The sequence below is a fragment of the Balaenoptera borealis genome, assembly GCF_965194805.1.
Source record: "Balaenoptera borealis genome assembly, chromosome: 10".
NCBI lineage: Eukaryota > Metazoa > Chordata > Mammalia > Artiodactyla > Balaenopteridae > Balaenoptera > Balaenoptera borealis.
In genome coordinates, this window is record NC_138874.1 from 110502119 (window position 1) to 110528406 (window position 26288).

The following is a 26288-nucleotide window of genomic DNA, read 5'->3' on the forward strand; positions in this document are numbered from 1 at the left end:
GTGATCACCGTGCTGAACGCCCGCACGAGGCCTGCGGGGCCCCTCCAACCTCGCGTGTCTCCCGCGCTTCTCCCGGGGTTACCTTCATCTAGAGACAGGGACGCCGCGGCATGGAGGTGTGTGTGCTCTCCCAGGGTCACCAGGTGGGTGAGGGGTGGAGCCTGTTATGCTCAGGGCACAGATGAGCAAACTGAGGCAGAGATGGTTTGCCAGGGGTGGGTTTACTGCCCATTCTGGTGCTCCGTCTCCATTTCTCAGAGGGCGCCTCCTGCCCACCTGCCAGCCCAGCTCGCTGTGCCCTGGGCCGGGCCGGCCCCTCTCAGGTGGAGCCGCCCAGAGGAGTATCCCCTCCCCTACCTGCTTCGGAAGGACCTGAGGGAGGGGGCACCCCTCAGTCTGTACAGGGGAGGGGTTGTCTGCACACCAGGAAGGCCTGGGTTCCCAAGGAGGAGGACCCTCCCGCAGGAAGGGCTGTCCACAGAGCCCCTGGGTGGCCGGGAGGCCGTGAGCGCCCACCCCTGGGAGGACCGAAAGGAAGGGGCCCACGGAGGGTGGACGGCCGGGACCAGGGCTCCCCAGGCCTTTGCTGCAGAGGCCCAGGGGGCAGCTGGCTGAGGCTCGCAGGCCGCCTGTGGTCTCTGTTGCACATTTTCTTCTTTTTACAAAGTTTTAAAAATATGAAAACCATTCTTAGCTCAAGGGTTGTACAAAAACAGGCTGCCAGAGGAATTTGACCCGTAGGCCGTAGAGAATAGCCGCAGTGATGGGAAATAGACACCTTGTATATGTGAGATTATATGCGACCTTTTTAATTAAATTTTCGAGGTATAACATATACCTCAAGAGTATGTTACATATGCATGTTTATGTGCATACAAAGTGCACTGAAAATGAAGAATGTGATGCATTTTCCTCCATGTGCCACCCCTGTAATCACCACCCAGGGCAAGATCTAGAACAGTGCCAGCACCCCCATCCCGTTCCCCCAGGAAGGAACCATCTTCTGGCCTCTGCACGGGAGGCTGGTGTACCCGTTCCCGAACCTGATAACAAGCAGGTCGTCTGGTCTGGGTTCTTCGCGCCTGGTCCTTCTGCCCGTCGTGGTGTCTGTGGGGGGCGGTGGAGAGACACTGCAGCGTGGCAGGTGATTCACTGCGGGTGGTGGTGCCCTGTGCTGTTCTGACGCGTGCACGTGCCACCCTCTGTCTCCCTGTTCTCCCGCTGATGGACATTTGTGCAGTTTCTGCCTTTTTGCTATTGCGACTGAAGCTGTTTGGAACATTCTAGTACATGTCTTTGGTGAACATGTTGATGCGCTTTTGCTGTGTTGCATACCTAGGAGTGGAATTGTGTGTCACAAGTAGGTACCCACATGGTTTTCCAGAGTGTGTGCCACATACAACCTTCCCCTATTAACAAGTGAGTATTTCAGCACTGCTGCAGAATAACGTGGATCTTAGATTCCCATGTTCACTAGATTGTCTGGATCTGGCAAGAACGAAATAACGATCCCTTAAAATACCTCCACTGCCACGAGAGAGTTGCGGATCCTGTGGGTGGCGGTGAGGGTCCCTGTGCACTCGTCCCCTTGTCTTGTCCCCAGGGCTCATGTTTGGGGCCTCACCCCTCGGGGGAGTCACGTACCCTCCGCGGCACCTGTCTGTGAGTGTGTCGATCCCTGAGCCGCAGGGTGGCCACACTCGAGAAGACCAGAGGAGCGATGCCTGCCGGCCCTGGCATCTGTAGGTGGCCTCTGCGTGGAGGGGGCGCTGCCCACTGTGACCTTCCTGGAGGGGGTGGGAGCGTCCTGTGGCCGTGCATGCCCTCGGAGGCTCTGGCACCCAGAGTACCGCTGGGAATCAGAGGAATCGGGTCTGATGCCGGCTCTGCCCCCGCTGCGGCCTCCCCCCATTTCCTCACCTGTCAGAGGGGGGCACCTGCCTCCTCCCCGAGGATGGAAGGAGAACATGATGTGAGACGCGGGAGGGCCGTGCCTGGGGACTACAGCAGGAAGGGGGACCGGGCAGAGTGAAAGGTGGGCCCTCCTCGGTCATAAGGGGTATCCGCACTTCCCTCCCCCTACACCCCTGCCCAGGTCCCAGGCCTCAGCAGCCCCTGGGGAGGGGGCCTCTAGGCTCCTGGGCTGCAAGGTCTTTAAAAGAAAAGGTGCCGTTGCCCAGGACAGCATTTTAGGGTCACGAGCTTCATAGATGCCAAACCCTTTGAAGGGGCAACTTGACTTTAACGATGGTGTCAGAGCCAACTTCAACCACTTCCTTCCAGGCCAGGGTGGGAGCTTCCGAGGTGGAGGCCCGGTGCTGGGAGGGCGCCTTGTGCTTTCCCAGGACGTTTGGGTCAGACCTTGGGGTAATCGGAGTGGCCCCTACCCCCGCCGAGCTCCAGCCCGCAAGCGGTGGGGCGGCCCTTCCTGTCACCAGGACCCCACGCTCCGGTTCACAGCCCTCCAGGCTGCCCCCGGCCCCCGGATGAGGTCCCAGTTCCTCCCGCAACTGTCAAGACTCTGGGGGACGTTCCCTGGAGCCCACCCCGAGCCCCTCCCCCTCCATGTGTCCACCTGGAGCCCTGCTCTGCTTCAGGACTCAGCCCGCAGCCCCCCGCCATGGAGCACCCCCCCGGGGTCCCCTTGGTGCTGCACGGACCCCACAGGCATCCACGCGCATCGTGTGGTCTCGCTCCCCTGGTCCTCAGCATCCAGCGGGACCTCAGGGAATACAGCAGGGGATGGATGAAGGCTTTGGGAGCTTCTAGCCCCCCAAATCTTAGCCGGAGAGCAGTTTTGCCGGGAGGCTTCCCCTGCTGGGTGGGAGCAGCCTCTGAGGGAGCTGAGCTGATGGCACATGAGCCCCCTGGGGTTTGGGCAGGAAACTCAGAGAAGGACTGAACTCAGGGCCCTACTCGCAGAGACGTGATGCTTCTGCTGGCAGCATGGACGGAGCAGGGGCCGGTGGTCACCGCCACGGGGCTCCAAGCAAGCTTCCAACGGGAGGGGCACAGGGGGGAGTCTAGGTGGACGGACAGTCAGGAGGGAGGTGTGCGTGCTCTGGAGTTGCGGTGGCCGGGCCTGGGGCGTGGGGAGGACAGGGACAGCCGTTGGCCAAGACCAGCCTGCCTGATGGGGCACAGAAGGGCCTGCAAGTCTCCCGAGGGCAAGGCCAGGCCTGTGCTAGATGCTGGGAGGCAGCGGCTTCGGAGGGGTCACCTTGGGCTTACAGATCCACTAACCTATGGTCTTGCCCTCTGCAGGCCCAGTGACGAGCACCACCCGGAAGTAAAGGCTGATGGGTATGTGGACAACCTTGCAGAGGCTGTGGACCTGCTGCTGCAGCACGCGGACAAGTGACAGGCCTTCTGGGAGGGCCCTAGCCTCCTGCCACCCTCCCCTGTGCCACTGCCCTCTGCCCTGGATGGGCGAGAGGGCGCCAGCCAGGCAGTTCTGGGCTGCCCTGCCCCTGAGCCACCAGCCCCTCCTCTGTCTCCCTCTGCCGACCCCCCTTCCCTCCTCCTCTCCGGTCACATCTCCCAGCCTCCTGGGCGAAGTTTGATCCCCACCTGCTGGCCCATCCCCTGCCTGTGCTTCCCTAGTGAAGTCAAGAGGTGGGGCACATCTGTTGAATCCCCAAACCCATTCTCTCTCCCGTCGGCCAGTCCTTTCAATGCGCTACCGAATCGGACTCCGGCGTTTGCCCACTGCCTCTTATCAAACCGCACTTGAGTTTTAGGGAGGCGCCTGGAGAAAGCGGGGACCCCCGAGCATAGTCCTTGCAGCCAGAGCCGAGCCAGCCTCCCCGGGACTGCCCAGCGGCCCCTGCCCTCCCCTGGTGTCAGAGGGACCGCTCAGCGCTCCCCACGAACCCCCCAAACAATGCAGCCCGCCTTTCCTATCCCAAGTCACCTCTGGAGCCCAAATGGAGCGGCTCCCAGGGGCACTTTAACGACTGCCGTCCTTCAGAGCGAGAATTGTAACCTCTGGAATCCGGGTGGCAGGTGGAGGGTAGCTTCTGGAGCCTTAACTCGATAGACTTGAATGTGTCACACCCAGGAAACTAACGGTTAAATCAACTCTGCCCTGACCTGCAGCGACTCTGGCTCTGACTGTGCGGGGCGGGCGGCGGGGAGGAGGCACCGTCCTTGATCCTGCCCTGGACTTGAGCCCCTGCACATCAGGGGGCCAGGGCCCGGAGACACCTCGCCTGCCTCAAACCCTTTGTTTAATGGAGGGGGAAACTGAGGCCCCACGGGACCAGGTGGACGGGGCAAGCGTGGGCCTTCCCTCACGCAGCGGCCCAAGGTGGCGGGCGGTGAGCCGCGGGCTTCCCAGATTCACTCACAGCCCGAGTTTCAGGTTTCAGCCTCAATCAGCAGAACAGATAACTTGAATGCTCTGTTTCTCCCCAAATCCATCCAGAACCCACTGACAAATCTTGGGAGACTCCTCATGAAAAGAAGTCGTGAGTCTTCCGTAACAGGATTTCCATTAAACGAAGGCAGATGATGATAAAACGCTTGGCCCTGAACCTGAGTCCCCAGCACGGGAGCCCAGGGCCGGCGGGGGGCTGTGCGGTCCCCAGGCCTTGCCCGCCAGGCCGGCCGCCGTTAAATCAGGATTACGAAGAAATGGTGGTGGCTGAGTCTTTCCATCAAGGTGAGAGGCCACCGGCCAGGCTCGGGTCATTGGCTTGCGAGGGAGGAGGGGCGTTTGGCCTGTTAGCTGGAAAATATGCAGATGGGCTGCTCCTGGATGGAGTCCCCTAATCCCAGCTCAGGTGACCAGCGCGGCGCGGGCAGCAGGCACCGGGGCTCGGGAGGCGACTGTGCGCGGATGGGCCTGCAGCCTTGTGTTGGGTTTGTTCCCTCTTGTCCTTCTTTCCTTTTTCGTGGGCTGCCCTTGCCTGCTGTCCTCGGCAGGGGCTTGCAGGCAGGGCAGTGTGGTTCTGGAGGAAGGAGGCCGGGGGTCCCGCTCTCCATGGACAAGCGGAGCCTCCCCTTGCGAGCTGCTGCCCGGGAGTGAGGACGGAGAGGGACTCAGAGGGGCAGCAGGCGCAGACCCCTGCTTTGGGCAGAGAACACGCTGCCCCCCCCACCGAGCTGTGGGTTCTGTGGACACTGTCATCTCCCCGTTTTACAGATAAGGAAACTGAGGTGCGGAGAAACTGACTTGCCTACGGGCTGACGGCTGGCAAGGGCAGAGCCGAGGCTCAAATCAAGGTCTGACCCTGCATCCCATGCCCTTTCTAGTCCCTTCCACGATCCCTCCACAGGGGATGACCTGCGGTGGCCCCGGTGGCTGTGACTTTCCAGGCGAGGAGCGCCCTGGCATCCTCCCAGTGGAGATGAAATGTGCCTCGGGATTGAGGTCCAGCGCTACTCTGGGGGCGCCATGTACCCCCGAGCCTCAGCTATCTCATCCTTCCCTGAGCCCTGCCGGGGACCAGGCCCGGCCAGGCCAGGGTGCCCCATCGCCCCGCTGGGGATGCTGACCCCTGTCCTGCTGCCGCGCCGGGGGCTGCCCAGAAGTGAGGATGACCTACCTCACCCCTGGGTCCTTCCAGCTGTCGGGCCCTGGCCTGATGCCCACCCTCCTTCCCCACCCCCAAGCAGGACAGTTCTCAGGCCAGAGATCGACGGAACCACAGGCCACGGGTAGGGCTGGAGTTCAGGGCTGGCAGTGGCCTGAGAACCTGTCTGTGGTCAGGAGACGCGTCCCAGATCTGCCACAGGCCCAGCAGACACTCCAGGCTCTGGGGGCACCCAGCAGAGCTGCTGGAAGGGGTAGGGACGGGTGGGGCGGAGAAGAGGGCAGGACGGGGGCACAAGGGCCTCACCTACCCCCAGATCTCCCAACTCAAGCGTCCACACGGTACCAGCCCTGCGTGAAAACCCGATTCAAACTGGGTTAATCCAGCAAGAGTTTATCATCTACGAGGCTTCCAAGTCCAGGCCTGGCTGGATCCGGGTCCCAAGAAAGTCCCAGGCTGACCCTGGGGCAGGGCAATGGCGGCTCCAGCCAAACACACACGGGAGAGGAGAGGGGCGTGGCACCAGGAGGACATCCACATCATCCTCTCGCTGCCCTGCCGGGAGCTGGGAGCCAGGCTGAGGGGTCCGAGTCCTCACCGGCAGGTGTGTGCCCACCATGGGGCCCAGACAGCTGCGGCGCTTCTCTCCTCCTCAGATCAGGTGAACGAGGTCCCTGCAAAGGCCTGGCCTACCCACTGGGCCACGCCTGCCCCTCTCGGGGAAGCGGGCGGGCAGCGGCAGGAAGAAGGGGCACAGGGGTGGGGACGCTGGGCACCCCGTCGTGGTCGCTCACAGCCTCCTGCACCTGAGCCTCTCGACAGCTCTGAGATGTCCACTAGCCCCGTTTTATAGACCTGACCCTGAGGCTCGGAGGGGACAGAAGGGCCCAGGCTCTGCCCGTGCCAGTCCAGAACGAAGGGTCCCAAAGGCAGAGGGGGGACCCTCCGATCTGCCACACCCAACAGAAAGCACACAGCCGGCTCCCAGCAGCTGGGTATTGAACCAGGAAGCTTTATTTACACAGTAAAAGTAACAAGCAAATTCCTGAGAGACTAGAGCGGCTCTAGTGCAAGACAGTCGCGGCCCGTGCGGAGGACAGGCTGCGGTGGGTGGAGGTGGGGACAGACCCAGCGCCTCTGCACCCAGCGCTTCGCCCCGGGCAGGGGCCTGGCCCAACACTGCCCGTCCTGGCCGCCACACTTCCTGAGGCTCCCCAGTGCCCACGAGGTACAGCTGGGAAAGCGCACACGGCCCCAGAGACCGCCGACTCGCCGTCCCCGCGCCCCGGGACATCGCCCCCCCGCACTGAAACACAATTTCTTTGCCAAAGAGACTATGCTAGAAGGTCAGACTATCCTACCTAGGCTACAAGATCTCTGCTGCGGTCTGGGATTTTTTTTCTTTTTTTTTTTTTTTTAATCTTTTTCTCTTCTCTTTCAAGAGGAATGGTTTTCTCTGGCACCAATGGGAGGGGTCTGGCCAACTGTGTGGCCGTGGCAAGACGTGGCACAACTGCCTACACGGAGGCACCGCCCTGGCCGGGCTGCCGCCCCAGCGCCCGGAGCAGGGGGGGGGGGGCCGCTCGCGCCCCAGGCCGCGGGGCCTGAAGCGGTCATCGTTTGGGTGACCGGCCCCAAGGCCAGAGCACACGCGACTTGAGCCCGCGGCGGGGCATCCAAGGCTTGCGCTGAGGCCCCCGGCAGTGCCAGCCGGAGTGCGGAAACGCACACGCCAACCCTGCCTGGAGACCCATTTGGATGTTGGGTTTGTTTTTTTTCTAAGGTGGACTTTTCCTTTATTTAAATTTTCTTTCCGCGTACAAATTCACAAGACTTTCCTGCTACAAAAATTTTGCTGAAAAGTAAGGCTTTCTGAGAATGAAAATTCGTATGCATGATCAGAACAAGCTCTCCTGCGGCCTGGATGTCGTGTCTGCCTGTGGGCCCTGCGCCGGACCCCGGCCTCCACCGTGAGTAAGGCAAGAGGGTTTGCGGTAATGTAAACGGCGAGGCTGTGGCCCTGGCCCCCGGCCCGGCCCGGCCCTCACAGGCAGCAGCCCATGAGTCCAGCGGCTCTAGCAGGCGCTCCCTCTGGAGTGAGCAGGGATGCCCCGCGACAGGAAGCCCCCCTCCCCATCCACGACCCCGTTCTTGTCCTTCAGGGCCCCCGGGGCCGCGGACGGCCTGACACGGCCCTCCCTCCCGGCTCTCAACTTCCTCAGAAGCAGGAGTGCATGGGCTGCAAGAGGCGGGGCCCCCGCAGAAGTGAGGCTTGGGGGGGCCCACCAGGCTGCCTGCTGCCCCCCCGGGGCAGCCCCCTGGGGTCAGAGGCAGCCTCCCTCCAAGACCAAATTCCCGGTGCCAGAGGAGCAGAGCACAGATGGGCCTCTGGCAGCGTGGCAGCACCTTCTAGATGAGGTCTGCTCTCTTCAATTAAGACATGAAGCCACCGGAAGGCCATCTCTTTCTCTGAGAGGGGTCACTGGCCATCCTCTCCCCTCCCTGCTGCTGTCGTGGGCTTTGGCGAGGAGCTTCGGTTGGGGCAGGAACAGCCAAGAGAGGCCTGAGGCGGCTGGAGAGGGCCAAACCCTGCCTTGGGCTGGGATCCCTTCTGCCTTTTGGGTTGATAGGACCAGCCTGCGGGGAGGTGGGGACGATGGGGCCACTGCCTGTCCTTCCCTGCCACCAGGCCTGGGAAGGGGGGAGGTGACCGGCAGGGTCCAAGGGAGTCCCCTGCACCACAGGCCTGTGACACCCACCCACCGCCAGGTGCCTTCCCTCCCGGCCCCGAGGAAAGGCCCATCCTGGCTGAGTCTCGCCCCTCTCGGTGGGTGAGGGAGGCGGGATCCTGCTTGTCCTGCCCCAGGAAGGACTGCTGTCCTGCATGCGCCCTCTATGGCCACTCTTGGTGCGGGCCAGGTGTCAACACCTCCCACCCCAGGCTTTCTGAGGCCGTGAGGCGCCAGCACGTACTCTGTGAATTCATACGTTGGTCACTGGACGCCACCGAACAGCTGCCCCAGCCTCCTCTGGATCAGCTCTAAGACGACGAGCCACCAGGCGGGGATCAGGCGCACCCAGGGCCGCCGGCTGCCTGGTCCGACTCCCCAGGCTCCCCAGGGGACGTGCCCTCGGAGGGCCTGCCCAGCGCCCGCACACCCGTCCCGCTCTACAGCCTGAGGCTTTCCACACGGTCTTGGGGGGCCGCGGAGCTGGGTTTTCTGCAAGCATCTTACGGCTGATTTTTAAGAAAAGCCAAGTATACATGAGAACTGGAGCCCCCTCGCCTTTGATGTAAAAAAGTAAAGGTTTAAGTAAAGTTTCCCAAGTACTGTCTCTCTCCTCAGTGGAAAGAAAGCGAGAGCCACTTGTACTCGACCTGCGCGGTGAGGCATCCGCCGTGAACAGAAGTGCAGGAGCAAAGTGACTCCGAGAGAGCCTCTGTCGCGGCAGCGAGCTCCAGGGAACGCGCAGGTATGTTCAGCCTCACGGGAAAAAGGGGACTCGCTCACAAGCCGGCCCAACTGCTATCGTCTGAGGAAGGCGCCAAGCTGCTAAAAGCCAGATTCCAAGGCAGCAGAGCCCAGGTGGCACGTGTGCACGCGGGGCTGGAGAGGAGCTGTCTGGGAGGGAGACGTCGGGGGGCGGGGCTCCTCGGCAACCCCGGGGGGCGGGGGGTGCGGAGCCGGGGAGGGTGCGCGCGCGTCTCGCCCTATGCCTGCGGCGGGGAGAGGCACTCGCCGCCCTCTGCTCCCCGGCCCACCGACAACGAGCCTGCGCGTGAAGGCGGCGGGGCCCCAGAGCGGCCAGCAGACGCCCTCCGGCCCAAAACGAGCGCGGGGCCTGGGGCTGTGTGCCTGCACAGAAGTCCTGCTTCCTGAGGACGTTTTCAAGAGGTCGCCCTTTTATGGTGACATCGCTCCACTCACCTGACACTCCGTGACAGGTTGGTCACGGAGAATGGCTGCCAGCTGCCGACCCTGCCAGAGCAGCCCCCAGAGCGGCAGGGAGCCCGGGGCCAGGCCGTCCACGCCGCAGGAGGGGCTCGTGGCTCTGCCTTTTCGGCCAACAGAGCCACCAAATGTCTACCCAACTAGACGGCCTCTAACGAGCGCCCCGAGTTGTTCCCTGGACCCTGAGAGTCCAGATGTGGAGGCCGCCCGGCAGCCCAGGGCCGCTGTCCCCCGCACTTGGCATTAAGGCTAAATGGTTCTGGTGTCACCACGGAAGGAAGCCTCTCCCGACCCCGCCCAGGCCCCAAGCTGGAGACCTGGGAGAGAAGGCACGGAATACGACTGAGGGAGGGAGGGCGCTGTGGGCTGACTCCCCCCCACTGAACCTGAGCAGGAGGCCGAGAAGGGCCGTGACCCCAGCGGAGGGACCCGAGCCCGGGCGGAAACCCGGGCCGGCGGTCAGCGCGTAGAGCGGGCCGGCCCTGCCGCAGCGCCACAGGACTGCCCAGCGGGGACGGCTGGGACGCTTGCGCCGACGTCCCACGGGAAAGAGGGGGAAGGCGACCGAAACCAAGAAGCTTCTCTCCCGGCCGTGGCAGCTCCACGGAGCGTGGGTGCGGTGCTGGTGAAAGGCTGAGACCCTGCACCGCGGGCCCGGCCAGGCGGCTGGTGCTGGGCCAGGACCCCGCGGGCGGGACGGCGTCTGGGGAGGTGGTGGGCTCGCTCCTGGGCCCCAAGGCCTTCCAGGAAGCGCTGATCAGGCCCAGGGGTGGGGCTCCCCCAGGGGGCCCGCCCAGCGCCCGGCGGGAGCGGGGGGCGGGAGGCCCGTGGATTCTAGCACACCCCCTGCCCTGCCCGCCCCGCCGCCGACCGGGGCCCCTCAGTTGTTCTCTATCTGCTCAATGTCCAGCTCGCCGTCCAGGGAGCAGGGGCTATTGCGGACGGCCCCGCGGTCCCGCCAGGCCGTGCCCGGCTCCCCACGCCCGCCGCAGCCCTCGCCTAGGGCGCAGCCACCCGCCTCCTCGCAGCACGGCTCCTCCTGGCAGGCGGGGTGGTCGTCCAGGGACGGGGGCAGAGGCTCGGGTATCGGGGTCCCGGCAGGGGTCCTGCCCCCCGTGCCGGAGGCCGAGAGCAAGGCGGTCCAGGACCTGGTACTGCTGATGTGGAGGGCGAAGGGGCTGTGAGGGCCGCGGTCCTCCGTCCCTGCGCTCAGGCAGCTGAGGCTGCTGAAGGTCTGACAGTTCTGTGGGGGAGACAGACACACACGTCACTCAGGGTCACGTTCCTGGAACCCAAGGACCGCACGCCCCAGCCAGCCAGGCCCAGGCCCCGGGGGCTATCTGCTGGTGGGCCCGCCGGGCAGCAGAAGACCACCCAAGTCCCGGCCTCCTCCCCGACCTGGGCAAGGACAAGGATAACGTATGAAGAAATACCCCTGGCCAGTGAACACCATGTTAATAAAGAAAATGCGAGGTGCAGTTATTCATCTGCAAATTGGCAAAGAGGACTAGCTTGCTAACACCCAGTTCTGGGGGTACCGGCATGCCCAGAGCCCTTCACACACAACCTTTCTGAAAATGGATCTGAACCCTTCATCAGGCAATTTCACTTCTAGAATTTTTATCTGAAGAAAACAATCCGGACGCATGCAGAAATTCAGTGACATGAACGGTCCTCGTCACGCTGTTAAATTGAAAAGAAGAAAGTGACCCAGATTCCCTGCGATAAGGGTTCCATAAAGCATGTCTTTTCAGACAAGGGAAGCCTCTTTAGCCATTAGAAGAACACGGCAGGAGCGGATTTACTGACGCAAACGGAAACACCGCCAGGCCGCACTGCTGCACAAAGGGGGCATGGTGCCCATGCCACCCTCTCGCCGTGATAGGAGGGGACATGGGCCAGGGGGGTTGGGTTGACGTCCACATGGTGCACATCACAGCCACCCAGGGGGCCGGTTTCCACCTGAGCCCTGGGCTCCTGTGCCCTCAACAGGCACTCAGGTGACGGATGCTGCAGCCCTGCTGGGGAAGGGGCCGGGCTCACAGCTGGGGGCCGCGGAGAGACCCCTCAGCCTCCCTAGGCCCCGGCTGCCTCATCTGTAAGAGGCGAGTGATGGTCCCTGCCTGTCCCACAGGACCTTTGAGCCCCCCATGAGAGAATGTGGCTGCCAAGGGCTCTGCACCCGCCAGGCTCTGCCTCTGCAAGGGGCCAGCCTGGAGGAGGCAGCCTAGGGCCTGCCCGTGGTGGGCAGAGCTTGAACACGGCCCAAGGGTGCTTGGGGCCACCCACTCACAAGAGGGGGCAGGCCCGGCACTGCACACAGATGGGTTCAGCTACACACCTGCTCTCACGGCTGAGCACAGAGTCAGGACGGAGAGCTGTACGGACGAGGGTGCCCACGGCCCAGCCCCACGGGTCCCCAACAGGACCAGCAGCAGTGCTGTGCCTTCCCGGGACGAGACAGGAGAGACGTGTGTCGAAGGCAGCAGGAGGGAATCCGGGCTTTGGCTTCCTCCCTGTACACGCTGGGGACTCGGGGGCGTGGGGAGCACCGCACGTCTGCCAATGCCAAGGTCACAGGCCTGTCCCGAGGGCCCCGGTCCTTTCACAGGCGGCAGTGTCTGTATGTCACTTTGAAATAAAGGTGACCACCGGCTGTCACAGCGGGCCCTCTGCTGCAACAGGCTTGGCAGATGGAAAATGAAAGGCGCTCTCTCTGGAGGAAAGTGGCCGGGCCTGCCGTGCACGCGCTCACCGTCCCCACCGGCGCCACGGCGGAAACCGCTCTGATGGGTTTGCTCGTCTTGGAATCCTTTGATTAACTGAGACAGGGAGGCTGGGGTACTGGCGGGGTGGGGGGCGCTGGGATTGAGGAAAGAAGGGCTGGGCCACCAATCAGACCTGAGATGCTGGCCCAGGTCGTGGTGGGAGCCAGACTGGGGACCCTCGCGGTGCCCCTCCTGGGCCACGTGGGGCTCGCTGAGGCCCCAGTCCGCACAGGGCACGTTCCCTCCGCTGCCACAGCAGAGGGCCGGAGGCAGCTCCTCGTGCAAAACGGCCCCCAAGATCCTCCGTGTCCTCAGGTCAGAACACAAACCTAATGCCGTGTGTGGGCAGAGGCCCCAGATGCCTGCGACGGGAGGGTCCCTGAGGCCCCCTCTGCCTCCCAGCCACTCTCCTGACTGGCCTAGACCTGAGCCAGCCAAAAGGAGAACTGGGTAGGGAGACAAGAAAGAGGGAGGATGGCTCAGCCCGGGCCTATAGAAGCAGTGGTGTGTAAGGAATTTCCACGAATGGCAGTGTGACCCGTTACAAATAATAGCGCCCAGCGTAAACCCGACGTGCCGTGAATGGGTCACAGGTCACGCCGAGACCTTGATGCCCTCAGCCCTACGAACATGTGTTAACTAAGGTGCAGGCGGGTGCCTGACTTCATGGCAAACATGACAGCGCGTGTCTGGGCGCTAATCATGTTAAACAGCAGCCAGGCCAGCAGCAGGGTGCTGGGGACCACAGTTTGCGGGAACCTTCCAGAGATGCAGCTTTTGCCTCCAGTGTGCCCTGGCGAGGGCTGAGGTCAGAGAGACTGTTACAGTCCTGGGTTCCGCCACACACAGGCCTGATGGCTTCAGACAAGACCTTCCAACCTCTGGGCCTTGGCCCACCTGACAAATAAGGGCTGGGCCAAGGGCACCCGGGCGACCCCCGTTCTGAATGTCTGGAATAACTGGGTCCTTTATGCTTTGCAGCAGGGCAAGAAGCTGCAAGGTTTGGTTGGTGAATGTTGTCACAAGCAAACCCCAGGATGCCGCTGAACCCCACCATCTGACAGTCCTCAAAGGCACCTACTCCTTGGCTACAAAGCCAGTGTCACGTTGAAAACGTTGTTGACTCAAAACTCAGCTGTTTCAGCCACAGTGAAAACCTGCTGAATGTCCCAGCCGGTGGCACGCCCCACCTGCTGGGGAGGAATGTGACCTGCACAATGGGGCAGTGTGTGTCGGGCCCAGGCTCCGTCCCAGGAGGGCCCATCCTGTGTTGGCATCCAGGGCGCGGCCCTGCGGGCAGGGTCCCGCCCAGCCTCTCCTGGCGGCTCGCGCTCCCCAAAGCCCAGCTCCCACGCAAGAATGCTGCACAGGCCTGTTGGAGGCCTGGAGGCCTGTGTGCCCTCAAAAATGTCTGAGGAAAGCTGCAAAGCTCCGAACAAGTTCAAAGCACTGTGTGAACACATCTTTCCAGGGTGAAATGGTTGCTTTGGGACAGACAGTCCCCCCTACGCCAAACTCTGTTCTCTTGAGACCCGGCCTTGGCCCAGGGATGGGCCGCCTACTTGGGCACGGGCCTGCCCAGGTAACAAAGCTCAGAGAGGACCATCCATGTGGCCTCAGGCTAGTGGCTGGAGACACTGCTCAGCACCCCAGTCCTAGAGTCTGGAGCGACTTTGGAATGGAGCCCCTGAAAGTCAAGTTGCTTCCATCAGAACTGCCAGGCCTCAGGTACAGGAAGCAGTGTCTCAGCCCACCCACCCAGCCTCCCCAAGTCAGGAGCAACGGCCCCTTCTCTGCACAGCCCTTCTGTGCAGATGTCTGCTCCCATCCCCTCCTTCTGGGTGGCAGGCCCCTGGCCAGGCCCTGGGGACTGAGACAAAGTCTTCTTCTGGGCTCAGCCCCGCTGGAACTCTGTGCAGCCCTCATTGCAGACAGAGGCCCACCAGACCCGGGTAGTGAGAGCACCCCGAGGGCCAGGCCCGGCTCCCGTCCGCACCCGCCGTCCACACCCAGCCCCAAGTGCCCACACTGTGAAGAGGCCGAGGAGGACGCAGCCCCTCGCCAGCTGAGGGCACCTCTGCCTTGAGCTGCAATCTGAAAACCAAATCCCCCCTCGGGAACCTCACATTAACTTAACGGACTCGCCCCGTCCTTCTGTGCACGCCGGCCCCCACCCACCCTGCCGAGCCTTGGGCCATGAGCTCCATCCCCTCCCCAAGTGCCAGCCTGGGGCAGGCAGCCCGGGGCCAAGGGCAAGGCAGACTGTGGGGTGCCACGGCTGAGAGCAGGCAGCGGCAGCCCCCTTTCTCCTGGTCGTCTTGCCCTAAGGAGGACAGGCTGTTTTCCTCACTCCCGTCTCCCTGGGCCCCATCCTGCCCTTGAACCGGGAAGGCCTCGGGAGCGTGGCGCACGTGGCCCAGGGGAGGAGCGCGGGATGCAGGGTCTGGGGTTGGAGGAACTCGCCCAAGACTGGCTCCTCCACTGACAAGAGTCGCCTCATTTGGGAAATGAACAGTCGTCACTGGCCTGGCTGCCTCCCTGGGCCATTGCAAGGGTCCCACGAGAAAATGGATGCGAAGCGGGGCTGCTGGGGCCCCACCCATGGAAGCCCGTTCCCCAGCACCTGGCACAGCTCCCCTGCCCCTTCCTCCCGGGACAGCCCACAGCCAGTGACTGGCCGATACGGGTTCTGGGGCTGACCCGGGCCTGGGGGGTCAAATCCCAGGCGCTCTTCACACTGCTGGGCCCCCCTGGGTGAGGCTGAGGGCTCCTTCCCCGGCCTGTCTGCTTCCCTCACTTCCTACAGGTTTCTCCCAAGGGCCTCCTAATCTCTGGGACCAGATTCCCGGCTGAAGCTCTGCTTCCAAGGAGCCGACCTAAGACGGGAGGTGACAGCACTCTGAATCAACTGCTCATCAGTACTGCTGTTGCTTCCAGAACAGGAACGCCAGGTGCTGCTCAGAGGCTGACCGTCAGACCCCGTCAGGAGTCCACCTGTCAGGACCAGCCTGCCTTGCGTTTACTGGGGATCAGTGGTTGCTGGGACCTCTCCTTGCTCAGCCCGGGGCCTCATCGTCGTGGCCACGTGAAACTTCTCAGCATCGTGCTGGGACAGAACACGTCTCCCCAAGGCACACGTGTGCTTCCCCTTCTCAGACACGAAGTGTGACAGAGTCCCCCAGCTTCCCTCTTCCAGCACCATCCTTTGAGGCTGGCTCATTTGCTTTTCCTCTTTCTAATGCTATCTCCCTCTTTGTAATCCAATTCATGGATCTCTCTGTGTTACTGATTTTTAGGGAACCACCTCAAATCCCTCTAGAAAGAGGGGCATAAACAAGCCCAATCAGCCAGGCAGAACGAGCAGACCGGGTCCTCGCCTGGCCCAGGCTTCTGGAGGCTTGCAGCCACTCTGATGCAAGCTGCTGGGCTAGGGCCCTGGCTAAGCGGAGGCATTTCCTCCCCCAAGCAGACACTTTCATGAGAGCAGAATTCTCCAAGTATCAAGAAAACACCAGGCCATGAGAGTGGCTAGCGGCCTGGAAATTTTCTAAGTCTCATTTGTGCTGGAAGCTGGCACAGAGACAGCCAGGGCGGTGAGGCATGCGGTTTCCTGGGGTGGCGGTTTTGTTTTGTTTTGTTTTTTAAACTATCTCAGAAAAGAGAAAAAGGCACCGGCTTATTTGGGGCCTATCTTTAATCCATCTTTGATAAATCGGAATTTCCCATGAAGGCTGGACTGTCTCTCATAGGAAGCCCCAGAGCCCAAAGGGTCAGGTGGTGGGCTGCCCCAGCTCAGAGCTGCGGGTCTGGTGTCGGGTGTCAGGCAGGTGCTGGAGGTGGCCGAGGGTAGTGGGCGCAGCTGGCCCCTGCTCCAGGGATGCTCCAGGCATCCTATCGCCGTGCTCAGGCCCCAGCCCCGCTCCACTTCCTGCTCACTCAGGTCTGTGTCGGGCCCAGCCCGTCTCTGTGACATGCTTATTACCTTTGGACCCCACAAGAGGCAGCCCTTTAGAGCCTGGACTGCTTCCCTAGCTCAGGAAGAAGGGCAACGCCGGCCATACAACCCAGATAGGGAAGCTGGGTCGCCGAGGCCTGAAAGCAGAAAATGAAGTTGCCTGAAGGGAGGAGCCTCTGGGGCCCAGGGAGCACCTCGGAGTTGGCACTGGACACTTCAGGTTCTTCCCAGATCACAGGTTCTAGAATCAAACAGCCAGGGGAGGGCAGGACATATCTGGGGTGGGTGGAAGGATGGCCCTGGCAGTTACTAGGAAGTCCCTGCTTTCCTGGGCCTTTTTCCTCAGCTCACTGCTGCAGAGGCCACAAATGTTTCCTGAGCACCCGTCACCTGGTGGGCTCCTCCTCATCCGCTAGAACCCTGCAGGAGCGTCATCCCCTGCAGAAGCCAGCCTGAGCCCACGTGTCCCCTGCTGGTCCCCTGCGGCCCTGACCCCGCACCCCACCGCCTGGCTCAGGGGCCGGCTCACAGGAGGTGCTAGTGCAGCCCGGTGGGATGGGAAGGAAGGACCCACTGGGTTGGCCCCGGGGGCTCGACTTTGTGTATCCGCACAGCCCTAAGGTCCCGGGACGCTGTGGGCACGTCCTCTGAATGGTGGCCAACCCCGTGGTCCGGAGCCCCTCTCCGCCCAGGCCACATTGTGGCAAACGCTGTTTCTGCACCAGGCCCCGGGCGGCAGATAGCCCGCCTGGACGCAGAAGGCGCGGAAGCCAATGGCAAGGGGCCTCCCGGCAAGCTCACAATTAGAAAACAAACATTTTCTTTCTGCGGTGTGCATTCTGGCCAGCACACACTCAGGACAGGACTTGTGAAACCGCCTCGCTCTCAGCTTGGCGTGGAGGGAATTCTTTGCCTGACAAAAGTCGAGGGACCTTTCCAAAGCACACAGGGCGCTGGTGGGGGGACCAAGGCTAACGCACTGCCGGGACGCATGGGGACCCTGGGGGCGGCTTCTGCACCAGTACTGGGGGCACTGAAGGTGGGTCCAAGGCCCCAGAGGGGACGGCGGGCCCTTGGTTTTGTTCAGCTGCCTGGAGCTGGGTGCTCCAAGGGCCATGTCAAGGCACAGGGAGACAGGACTGCAGAGCATTGGGACCCTCTCCAGCCCTCCATTCTCTGTTCGGATATTGGCTTCCAGAGAAAGGGGATGCTTTTTGGAAAAACGGGCAAATCGCCAATCAGTCTAACAGCCTTATCTGCAGATAGGCAGACGGAGACCGAGGGAAGGGAAGAGACTTGCCCCAAATCCCACAGCTGGTTGATATGCAACCAGTGCCCTTGACTTCCGGGTCGAGCTCAGGAGAACATTCGATGCTCAGGCAGGATGGCGGCCTAGAAGAGGCTGGACAAGCCTGGGCTGGAACCCTGGTCCTCTGGGGGCCCTGGGAAGTCCTGAAACTTCGCAGCCTCAGTTTCTCATTTGTACAATGAGGCTAATATGAGCCCCAAACGAAGTCACAGAATTGTCTGGAGGGTTAATTGCACTGAGACCATGTAGGAGGCCAAGGAGGCGCTTGGCAAACCGGAGCTCCCTCCTCCCCGCTGCGCCCACCGCGCCGTGCTCAGGCTAAGGTGGGGGGCCCGTGGCTCTCCGTGGATAGCACTGCACGGCCAAGGGGTCAGGGGCTCGGCTTTGGGAACAGAATCTATACTCTAGATGGTCAAACCCACTGTCCTTTTTAACCAAAACCTGCTTTCAGAGGAGCCAGAAGACATGCCAGCAACACGAAAGGTGAAATCTCTAGGAATAAAAATACAAGAGAGAGAGAAAAGAGATAGGAAGACAACCTTATAGAACACAAACGTGGGCTTGAACAAATAGACATCCTGTCTGTGGACGGGAAGACTCGACCTCAGACAGGTGTGAATTCTCCCCAAGTTAATTCAGAAGTCTAACACAATCCCGATCTGCAACAGCTCCAGCTGCCCGCCCCCCATCGCAAGACAAGCTGATTCTCCAGTTTTCACTGGGAAAATAAACAGGTGAGAATAATCAGGAAGCCTCTGCGAAGAACAATTAGGAGAGACTTGTCTTACCAGATGCTAAAACATACTACAGAGCCTCAAAATTAGGAGTATACTACTATATGAGGACACCCAGAGACTAATGAGATAGAAGAGAATGCTCTGAAATAGCCCCAGGTTAGCATATGATAAAGGTGGAATCTCAAAGCAGAGAGAAAAAGATGGAATTTTCAATAGCTGGTAGGGAGACCAGTGGGTAGACATATTAAAAAAGAAAAAAAAAAATGTTGGCTCCATATTCATACCACATACGGGAGAAGCTCCACATAGACCAAATACTGCAATATAAAACCACAAAAACACTAGAAGGAAACATAGGAGAATTCCTTTATAGGCTTTCTAAAATCCAACATTCAGAGCCATAAAAGAAATAATTAATAAATTTGATAAAAAATGTATACACGTCAAAAAATGCTAAAAGCACTGGTGGGATTGTAAAATTGTGCAGTCGCTTTGGAAAACAGACTGGCAGTTTCTCAAAATGTTAAACACAGCGTTACCACAGGACCCAGCAATTCCACCCCTAGGTATATACCCAAGAGAAATGAAAACACATGCCCGTACAAAAACATGCATGTCAACATTCACAGCAGTATTATTCATAATATCCAAAAAGAGGGAACAACCCAAATGTCCACCAATTAGCAAATGGATAAATAAAATGTGGTAGGAATATTTTTCGGCCATAAAAAGGAATGGAGGGACTTCCCTGGTGGCACAGTGGTTAAGAATCCTCCTGCCAATGCAGGGGACACAGGTTCGATTCCTGGTCCAGGAAGATCCCACATGCCGCGGAGCAACTGGGCCCGTGCGCCACAACTACTGAGCCTGCACTCCAGAGCCCGTGAGCCACAACTACTGAGCCCGCGTGCCACAACTACTGAGGCCCGTACGCCTAGAGCCCATGCTCCGCAACAAGAGAAGCCACCGCAGTGAGAAGCACGCATACTGCAAAGAAGGGTAGCCCCCGCTCGCCGCAACTAAAGAAAGCCCACGCGCAGCAACAAAGACCCAATGCCACCAAAAATATAAAATAAATTAAAAAAAAAAAAAAAAAGGAATGGAGTTACTGACACATGCTACAACATGGATGAACCTTGAAAACATTATGCTGCTCAGTGAAAGAAGCCAGTCAACGAGAGACCACATTACTGTATGACTCCATTTATATGAAATACCCAGAACAGGCAGATCCAGAGAGACAGAAGGTAGATCAGTGGCTGCCTGAGGCTGGGGTGGCTAAGGGTGAATAGTGACTGGCAATGGGTATGAGGTTTTTTGGCGGGGGGATGATGAAAATATTCCAAAATTGACTGTGGTGATGATTGCACAATTCTGTGAACATACTAAAAACCACTAAAATTGTTTGCTTTAAATGGGTGAATTGCATAGCATGTGGATTATAAAGCTGTTAAAGAATGCCAAAAGCAAAGTCAAAACACAAAGAACAAATTAGAAATAAACATTTGCAACTCATAGCAAGGCAAAAACTAATCTAATATAGAATCGAGAAAAAGAGCGACACCTCAATTTTTTTTAAGGGCAAATGAATACAGCAGAGGACATACGAATGACCTTTAACTATTAAGATGCTCAACTGATTAGAAAAATGCTAACTAAAATGACACAGAGAAACCATCTTTCACCTATCCGGTTGGCAAAATCCACGTTTGATGAGAATCTGTCGAGGCGGCGGTGGGGAAACGGACCACCTGGGGCACCCGTCGGCGGTGCGGGCCCCCCTCAGTGTCACCTGGGCAATATCCTCCCAGATGACAAGTGCGTACAACCTGCAACCCGCCACGCTAGTGGCAGGATGTGCCCACAGAGGGTACACCTGCAAGTCTGAGAGGACCCACACGCAACGCAGTTCACAGCTGAGAGGACTGCCCCCGGCTTGGGAGTCCGCAGCCGGGGCCTGGGAATGAAAAGTGGGGCACGTCCACACAACAGACCCTCCTGTGCTGGAAAAAAGGCGGCAGCGGCTCGGCTCTGACACCGAAACAATTCCAGGGTCTATTATTTAAGGCAGCAAGGTGCAGAAAGCTAGATGTTAGCATGCTATCTTTCATATATGAAAGGAGAATAAAACAAGAACCTTCTTATTTGCTTGTATTTTTATAAAGGATTTCTAGAAGGATCACAGGAAACAAATAAGGAGTTAACCTGAGGCCACGGGGGATGGGAGGGATGGGAGTAAGACTTTCCCTGTATACTGTTTTAATTTTTGAACATGTGAATGTACTATCAAAAAATATGTGTGTGTGTTTATTTTAAAAGGAAAGGACACTCTAAGCTAGGAATGAAGAAGTGGATGACTCACAGGCCAGAAAATCTTACTGAAATGGTCACTCCGATTTTCAAAAAAAGAAGTGCCCCTCCCAAACCATCTCCATATTAAATCATTGTAATGTTTCTCCACCAAAGTTCTTTTTGACTTTCCTTTTCTCCTATTGGCAGGAACAAGGCTTATGCATCACAAAAAAAATGGCACTCTGCAAAACTGTGGAGACAAAAAAAAAAACCCCTCTACCGGGTTCCTGCATTTAATAATCACCAAATTAAATCTGAGTTTCACACGAGCACAAGACGTGAAAACATCAGGAAGGCCCAACCCTTGAACGGCAAACGGGCCACACATGTGCCAGGCATCTGCCTGTGGGCAGTCGGCTGTGCGGGCCTTTTCCTGGGGGCTGGTAGGCGGGCTCACAAACACAGGCAGGGGGAAATCCCTGGGAAACATCTCGCTGTTCTAGAGGTTTGCAGGGCTCCCCACCTGCCTGGTGGAGGCTGGCCTGGGGTCTTCGCTCCAGGGGAGAACACTGCTGGGCCTTGTGGGTGACCCAAGGCGGGGTCGGGGCTGCTTTGCGCCCCAAACCCCAGCTTTCCCCAAACAAGGCCCGTCTCTTGGACTGTGCCCACCTTGCCCAAATGGGCCGTTGCCCGCCATTCAGAGCAGCTGCCCGGCCCTGCCCCAAGGCAGGGCAAGGGGGCTGCTTGTCAGAAACAGTCAGGGGGAACAGCCCCCCCATGTCTGCGAGAGGCTCGGTGCCGAGGGAGCGTCAGGACACACGCCGAGGACGGGCGTGTGGGCCAGGTGTCTGCAGTTGTGGGGCGTGTGAACACAGAGCCCCCGCTTCCACCTGTCAGCATATTTCCACACCTGGTGAACACACGAAAAGCAGAGAGTAAGCTCAAAGTGTCAGATTCAGCTGGATTTCCTTTCTATTTGGTGCGGGGGGGAGGGGAGGATCTCTTCTCCCCTCCTTAACGATAAAATACAAATCACGAAGAAAGGCAGGCAAACACTGTGGAAACACGACTGATTTATCTGCTCCAACAGGCCTCGGCACGGAAAACTCCTAGAGCCAACAGTCCCCAGGCCCCTTACAGACTGACCCTGTCAATGGACAAAGTGCTCCCCTCCCGCTGGAAAGGACCACCAGGTGCCCTGGCCTCACTCCCACCCTCTCTGGTTTGGTTCCACCCCTTCCAAGCTCTGCACCTCCAAGCCCCCGGCCCCTGACTTTAGGGAGGACAGTGTCCGAGCAGGGCCCAGAGGCCACCTGCATAGCCGGGATCCAACCCACACCACTGGCTCCTGCGTCCACATTGACATCAACGGCACTGGAGAAGTGGGCTTCACAGCAATGGCCACTTAGCACTGATTCCCAGCTAACCGGCCCAGGCCAGAGGGCGGGAGAGGAGAAAGAAAGGCACGTCCCCATGTCTGCTGTCTGGGACCTCGGCCATCTCCCAAGGCCAAATACTGGAAAATCCAAGTAAAACTTGCCACAATCAGGCTGAACTCCAGGGAGACCCAAGGCCAAGAGAGCCTACACCAACCGTCTTAGGATAATCCCAGCACCCCTCAACTCCTGGGAGCCAGGACCCTGGCCGGTCCCAGACAGCACTCGCGCTCGGAGCCCGACGATGTAGCCAGACTGGGAGGGCAGGCTCGGGGAACAGGGATGGGCTGGAGGCTCCAAGCGAGGGGGCCTGTCCCCATCGACTGGGCCACCCACAGGGCACCCTGGTCTGTCCAGGTCCCCTGACAGGAAGAGGCCCCAGAGGGCCAGTACACAATGTCTGGCTGCCCTCACTTCCAAGGCATCAAGGGGGGTTCCCCTGCCAATCCACAGGGGCTCCTCGTTGGCTACAAAGCTGGCCACGTCACAAGCCACAAGCCCCACTCCCTTGCTCTGTGACTTGGTCCAAGGTCAGGGTCCAAGGGCGACGGCTCTCCCAGGGAGGCACTGGGCCCACCTGTGAGAGCGAGCCCCGCTGGGACGTCAAACACAGGGTCTGGGTGCAGCTCCAGGGCCTCAGGCAAACCCTGCTCCCCTCGCGGCCTCCATCTGTCCTCTGTCCTGAGACAGGGTGGTCCCCAAGGACCTCACAGCAGCCTCGAGCAGAAGGTGGGAGACGACAGGCAAGCCCCAAGGGCAGCGTGGTATCCAGGACACCCCTGAGGGCGTGTGGTCACCTGGCTCCAGGCTCCAGCCTGTCATGTACTGGGTGTGTCCTGTCCCCACCCTGCCTTGCCTGCAACCTCCCTGCCCACTCAGGCTCCCCGGACGCACTAAGCTCTCCTGGGGGCGCCCTCCCTCAGCCAGGACCATCACCCCCTCGATAAGTCTCTCTCCCCTCACAGCTCAGCTCAAACACCCTCCCCGCCCCTACAAAGCCCTCTTGGAGCCTCCCTGCCCCACAGGCTGGCTGGCAGGGTTCTGGAGGGCTCGGCCAGGGAACAAGTCTGCTGGCCGCATCTCTGATGCCTGGAGGAACGGGGTTGGGTGGCTGAATGAAGAGTTGAAAATGGTGATCCATTGGGGTGGAATCCTTCCTCTGCCACTACGTGTTCCCTCGGCCTCCTTGTGCAACCCGAGTTCCTCTTTCCCCATCTGTGAAATGGAGAAATAACACTGCCCTTGTGGGGCTGTAACGGGGCTGAAATGAGATCATAACAGGGCCCGGCTCAGCAGGATCTCCGCACATTACGGTGTCCAGCTGCACCAAGGCGGAGGAGGAGGACCGGCCCTGCCCCAAGGGGCTCAGGCAGAAGCCACAGAGGGAGAGCCCTTCACCCACAGCTGCCCCAACCGGAAGTGACCCGTGAGAGCAGAAATCCCAGGCGAGCTGGGGAAAAGAGAGGCCGCGCTGGCCTGTCCTGGACACCAGAGTCCTGCGGGGGCGAGGAGGGGGCAGCTGGGCTCCGCCAGCGTGTCCCAGCATGCCTGGGCAGGGCAGGTGGCCACAGACGTGCCCGCTGGCAGCGGGTGTGGCAGGACATTCCTGGGCACATTCCACCTCTGTGGGCTCGGCTGTCCCTCCTGCAGAGCCAGGGCTGAGTGGCAGGGACACCATGTGGGGCTCTGGTGCTCCCGAGCCCCGGAGGCCCCATTAGAGGACTGCCTCTCCTGAGGCTCAATCTCACCTGGAGGCAACCCGGACACTCAGTTACAGGACAGGGTCGGGGGCTCACCCCGGACTCTTGCCCACCAGGCACTTTTCCTGGGATGGCCTGTCCTCTCACCTGTGTAAGTCACGTCTCTCCAGCCAAATCCGTCACTGCAGCAAGGTAGGGGCCTAGCAGAGGCCCAGGATCCCTGGATGGAGTCCCAGCTCTGTCCAGAGCCCCAGGGGTGACCTGAGGTCTCATCCCCCTTGGAGCCCGGTTCCTCCAAGCTGCAGTGAGGGACGACAGGGGACAACCATGGGAGCCAGGGAGGTTGCAAAGACCTGGGAGCTCGCGTGGTGCTTGCGAACTTCTCTGGATGCTTGTGGCCGCCAGCCCAAGACTCCTCAGTCTCTGCTGCCCAGGGAAACCCTGTCAGGGAACCCCCAGTGCAGGGGCTCTTGGGCTGAGGGGTAGGGGGGGCAGGCCCAGCATTCTCCACCAGGACCAGGCCAAGCCCACCCCAGCAGGAGATCCAGATTCCAGGCCAGGAGCAGGCACCCAGGAGACTTTTTTTTTAAAAATATTTATTTATTCGTCTTTACCTGGTCTTAGTTGCAGCATGCCGGCTCGTAGTTGCGACATGCTGGATCTAGTTCCCGGACCAGGGATCGAACCCAGGCCCCCTGCATTGGGAGCGCGAAGTCTTAGCCACTGGACCACCAGGGAAGTCCCTGGGAGACATTTTCACAAAGCGCACTGGAGATGCCAGAGAGGCTGTGAAGGGCACGCCCTGAGCGGCACAGGTGTGGCCTGGGGCATCAATCACGCCCTGTGCCACCAGACAGATACCGGGGCGGAGTGTGTGCTGCTCTGAGTGAGTGTGGATAAGCCGTTTCCACTTAGAGGCGGGATGGAATCACGATGCCCACCTCATGGAAGACCCAGCTCAGGGCCTCAGTGTGCTGACAGAATGCACTTCCCACTTGGAGGCCTGACCGCAGGCTCCGGAAGGGCTGGCCAGGGTGGGTCCCTGTTTCTTTGACTTTCCCAGGGACACACCTCAACAAAACTGAATTTCCCGACAGGCTTATTTTTTTCCTTTTCTATTTTTTCCCTTTTGTTCGTTACTGTTTAAGTGCTTGACAGGACATGCAAATGCAGCACTGGCATCTCGAGGCATCTAGAAGCCCTCGCAGTCACTTCCCAAGTGAATACGTCTGAGGCGGATGCCCGGGGCCAAGCTGGGTGAACCTCTCGCTCCGTTATCTCATCATCTAATCCTGAGAGGCGGGCTCTGCCAGCACCTCTGCGTACAGGCAGAGAGACCCAGGTAACTGGGCAAAGTCCCACGGGGCCGGTGGTGGGCCAGGCTCAACCCCGGCTCTGTCTGTGCCCTTACCCGTCACTCCGCACCTCATGGCCGCCAGAAACGCCTGAATCCGGGGTGGAAACCCAACCTAATTTCTACCCCCCAAGTACCCACAGCAAGGCTTGCCTACTACTTGGTGAAAATTCCCAACTACAAAAGCCAAAGGCCCTTATGACAGCAAGGGCTCCAAGATGGCCCCGAGGAATGTGCAGGGCCCGGAGAAGCCCTAAATCATTCTTCCATCCAGACATTTCTTCACATAAAGAGAAAACTGACCCACAAGGTTGCGCTACCATAAATTCCACCTGTCATCCCCTGGAATCCTGCCTTGTTCCAGGAACGCAGTCAAGGCATTACTGGGGGTTCGTTCTCATGTCCTAGCAGCCGTGGAGCCTCTGATGGTAGTAGAACTAACGTCTACTAAGCATGTTCCCTGAGCTTCCCGGGGTTGTCCCACTGAACCCACACGACACCCCCTGAATGGGGACGGGGGCATTCCCGTCACTGGAGGCTCAGGAACTTGCCAAGGCCACACAGGGAGTAAGTGGGGAGGATCTGAACCCCAGCAGTCTGACCCTAAGACCAAGGGCCCGAGTGCAGGAAGGAGAGACAGTGGGAAAGGACGCGGCCTCCCTGGTGCACACGCCAGCAAGGCAGCAGCCCTGCCAGGGGCCAGAGGGAGGCTGTGCCCAGCCTGACCCCACGTGGGCCAGGCCCTCAGCCAGATGGGAGCAAGGGGCAAAGGCCGCAAGTGTATAACTGCTCCCCGGAGTCACCCCAGGTGATGACGTGTCAGGGGAAATGCTGCAAGTGCCAAGGAGGAGGCAAACCCGCAAGAGAAACCAGCCAGGGCCCAGCGACAACGCCTGGGTGCACACAGAACCTGGCGTCTTCCCAAGGGTCCCAGCTCGGCCCTTGCTCTCTTCCTCCCCTTAGATGTAAATTAGTTCACGTGTGTGTGCATGCAGACCGCACACACAGACACACACAGCTCCGCCAGCTTGCAATCACTTCAAGATGCTGCAGTTCCGACAATGACCAACGATCGTGTGGTCAATCTGACTCCGACCCCTTCGTGACTGTCCTCGTCCAGACGGGTGAGGCGAGCTGTGAAGGAGCCGAGATGGCAAATGAGGTGCCCATTGCCAGGAGACCAGCTTCCGGGCCTGGGCCCCAGCCTCTAGCTTCAGACCATCATTGGCTGAGCCCAAGTCAGGAAA

General features: G+C 59.8%; 2 protein-coding genes across 7 annotated transcripts in view; one reads left to right on the forward strand and one right to left on the reverse strand.

Annotated features, from left to right (window-relative positions):
• LHPP (phospholysine phosphohistidine inorganic pyrophosphate phosphatase) overlaps positions 1–4521 on the forward strand; it is a 144387-nt gene extending 139866 nt beyond the window's left edge. The window contains exon 6 of one of the 2 annotated variants that reach the window (XM_082407377.1): positions 3265–4521. In XM_082407377.1, the coding sequence (XP_082263503.1) occupies positions 3265–3273 (9 nt within the window). In that variant the 3' untranslated portion in view covers positions 3274–4521. The remainder of the gene's footprint in view (positions 1–3264) is intronic. The other variant, XM_082407372.1, reaches the window with a different exon arrangement.
• Positions 4522–6529: 2008 nt separating this feature from the next.
• FAM53B (family with sequence similarity 53 member B) overlaps positions 6530–26288 on the reverse strand; it is a 128268-nt gene continuing 108509 nt past the window's right edge. For 4 of the 5 annotated variants that reach the window (XM_082407366.1, XM_082407365.1, XM_082407364.1 and 1 more), the window contains exon 5: positions 6530–10733. In XM_082407366.1, the coding sequence (XP_082263492.1) occupies positions 10371–10733 (363 nt within the window). In that variant the 3' untranslated portion in view covers positions 6530–10370. Of the gene's footprint in view, positions 10734–20858; positions 21462–26288 lie in introns of those variants that run through there. The other variant, XM_082407369.1, reaches the window with a different exon arrangement.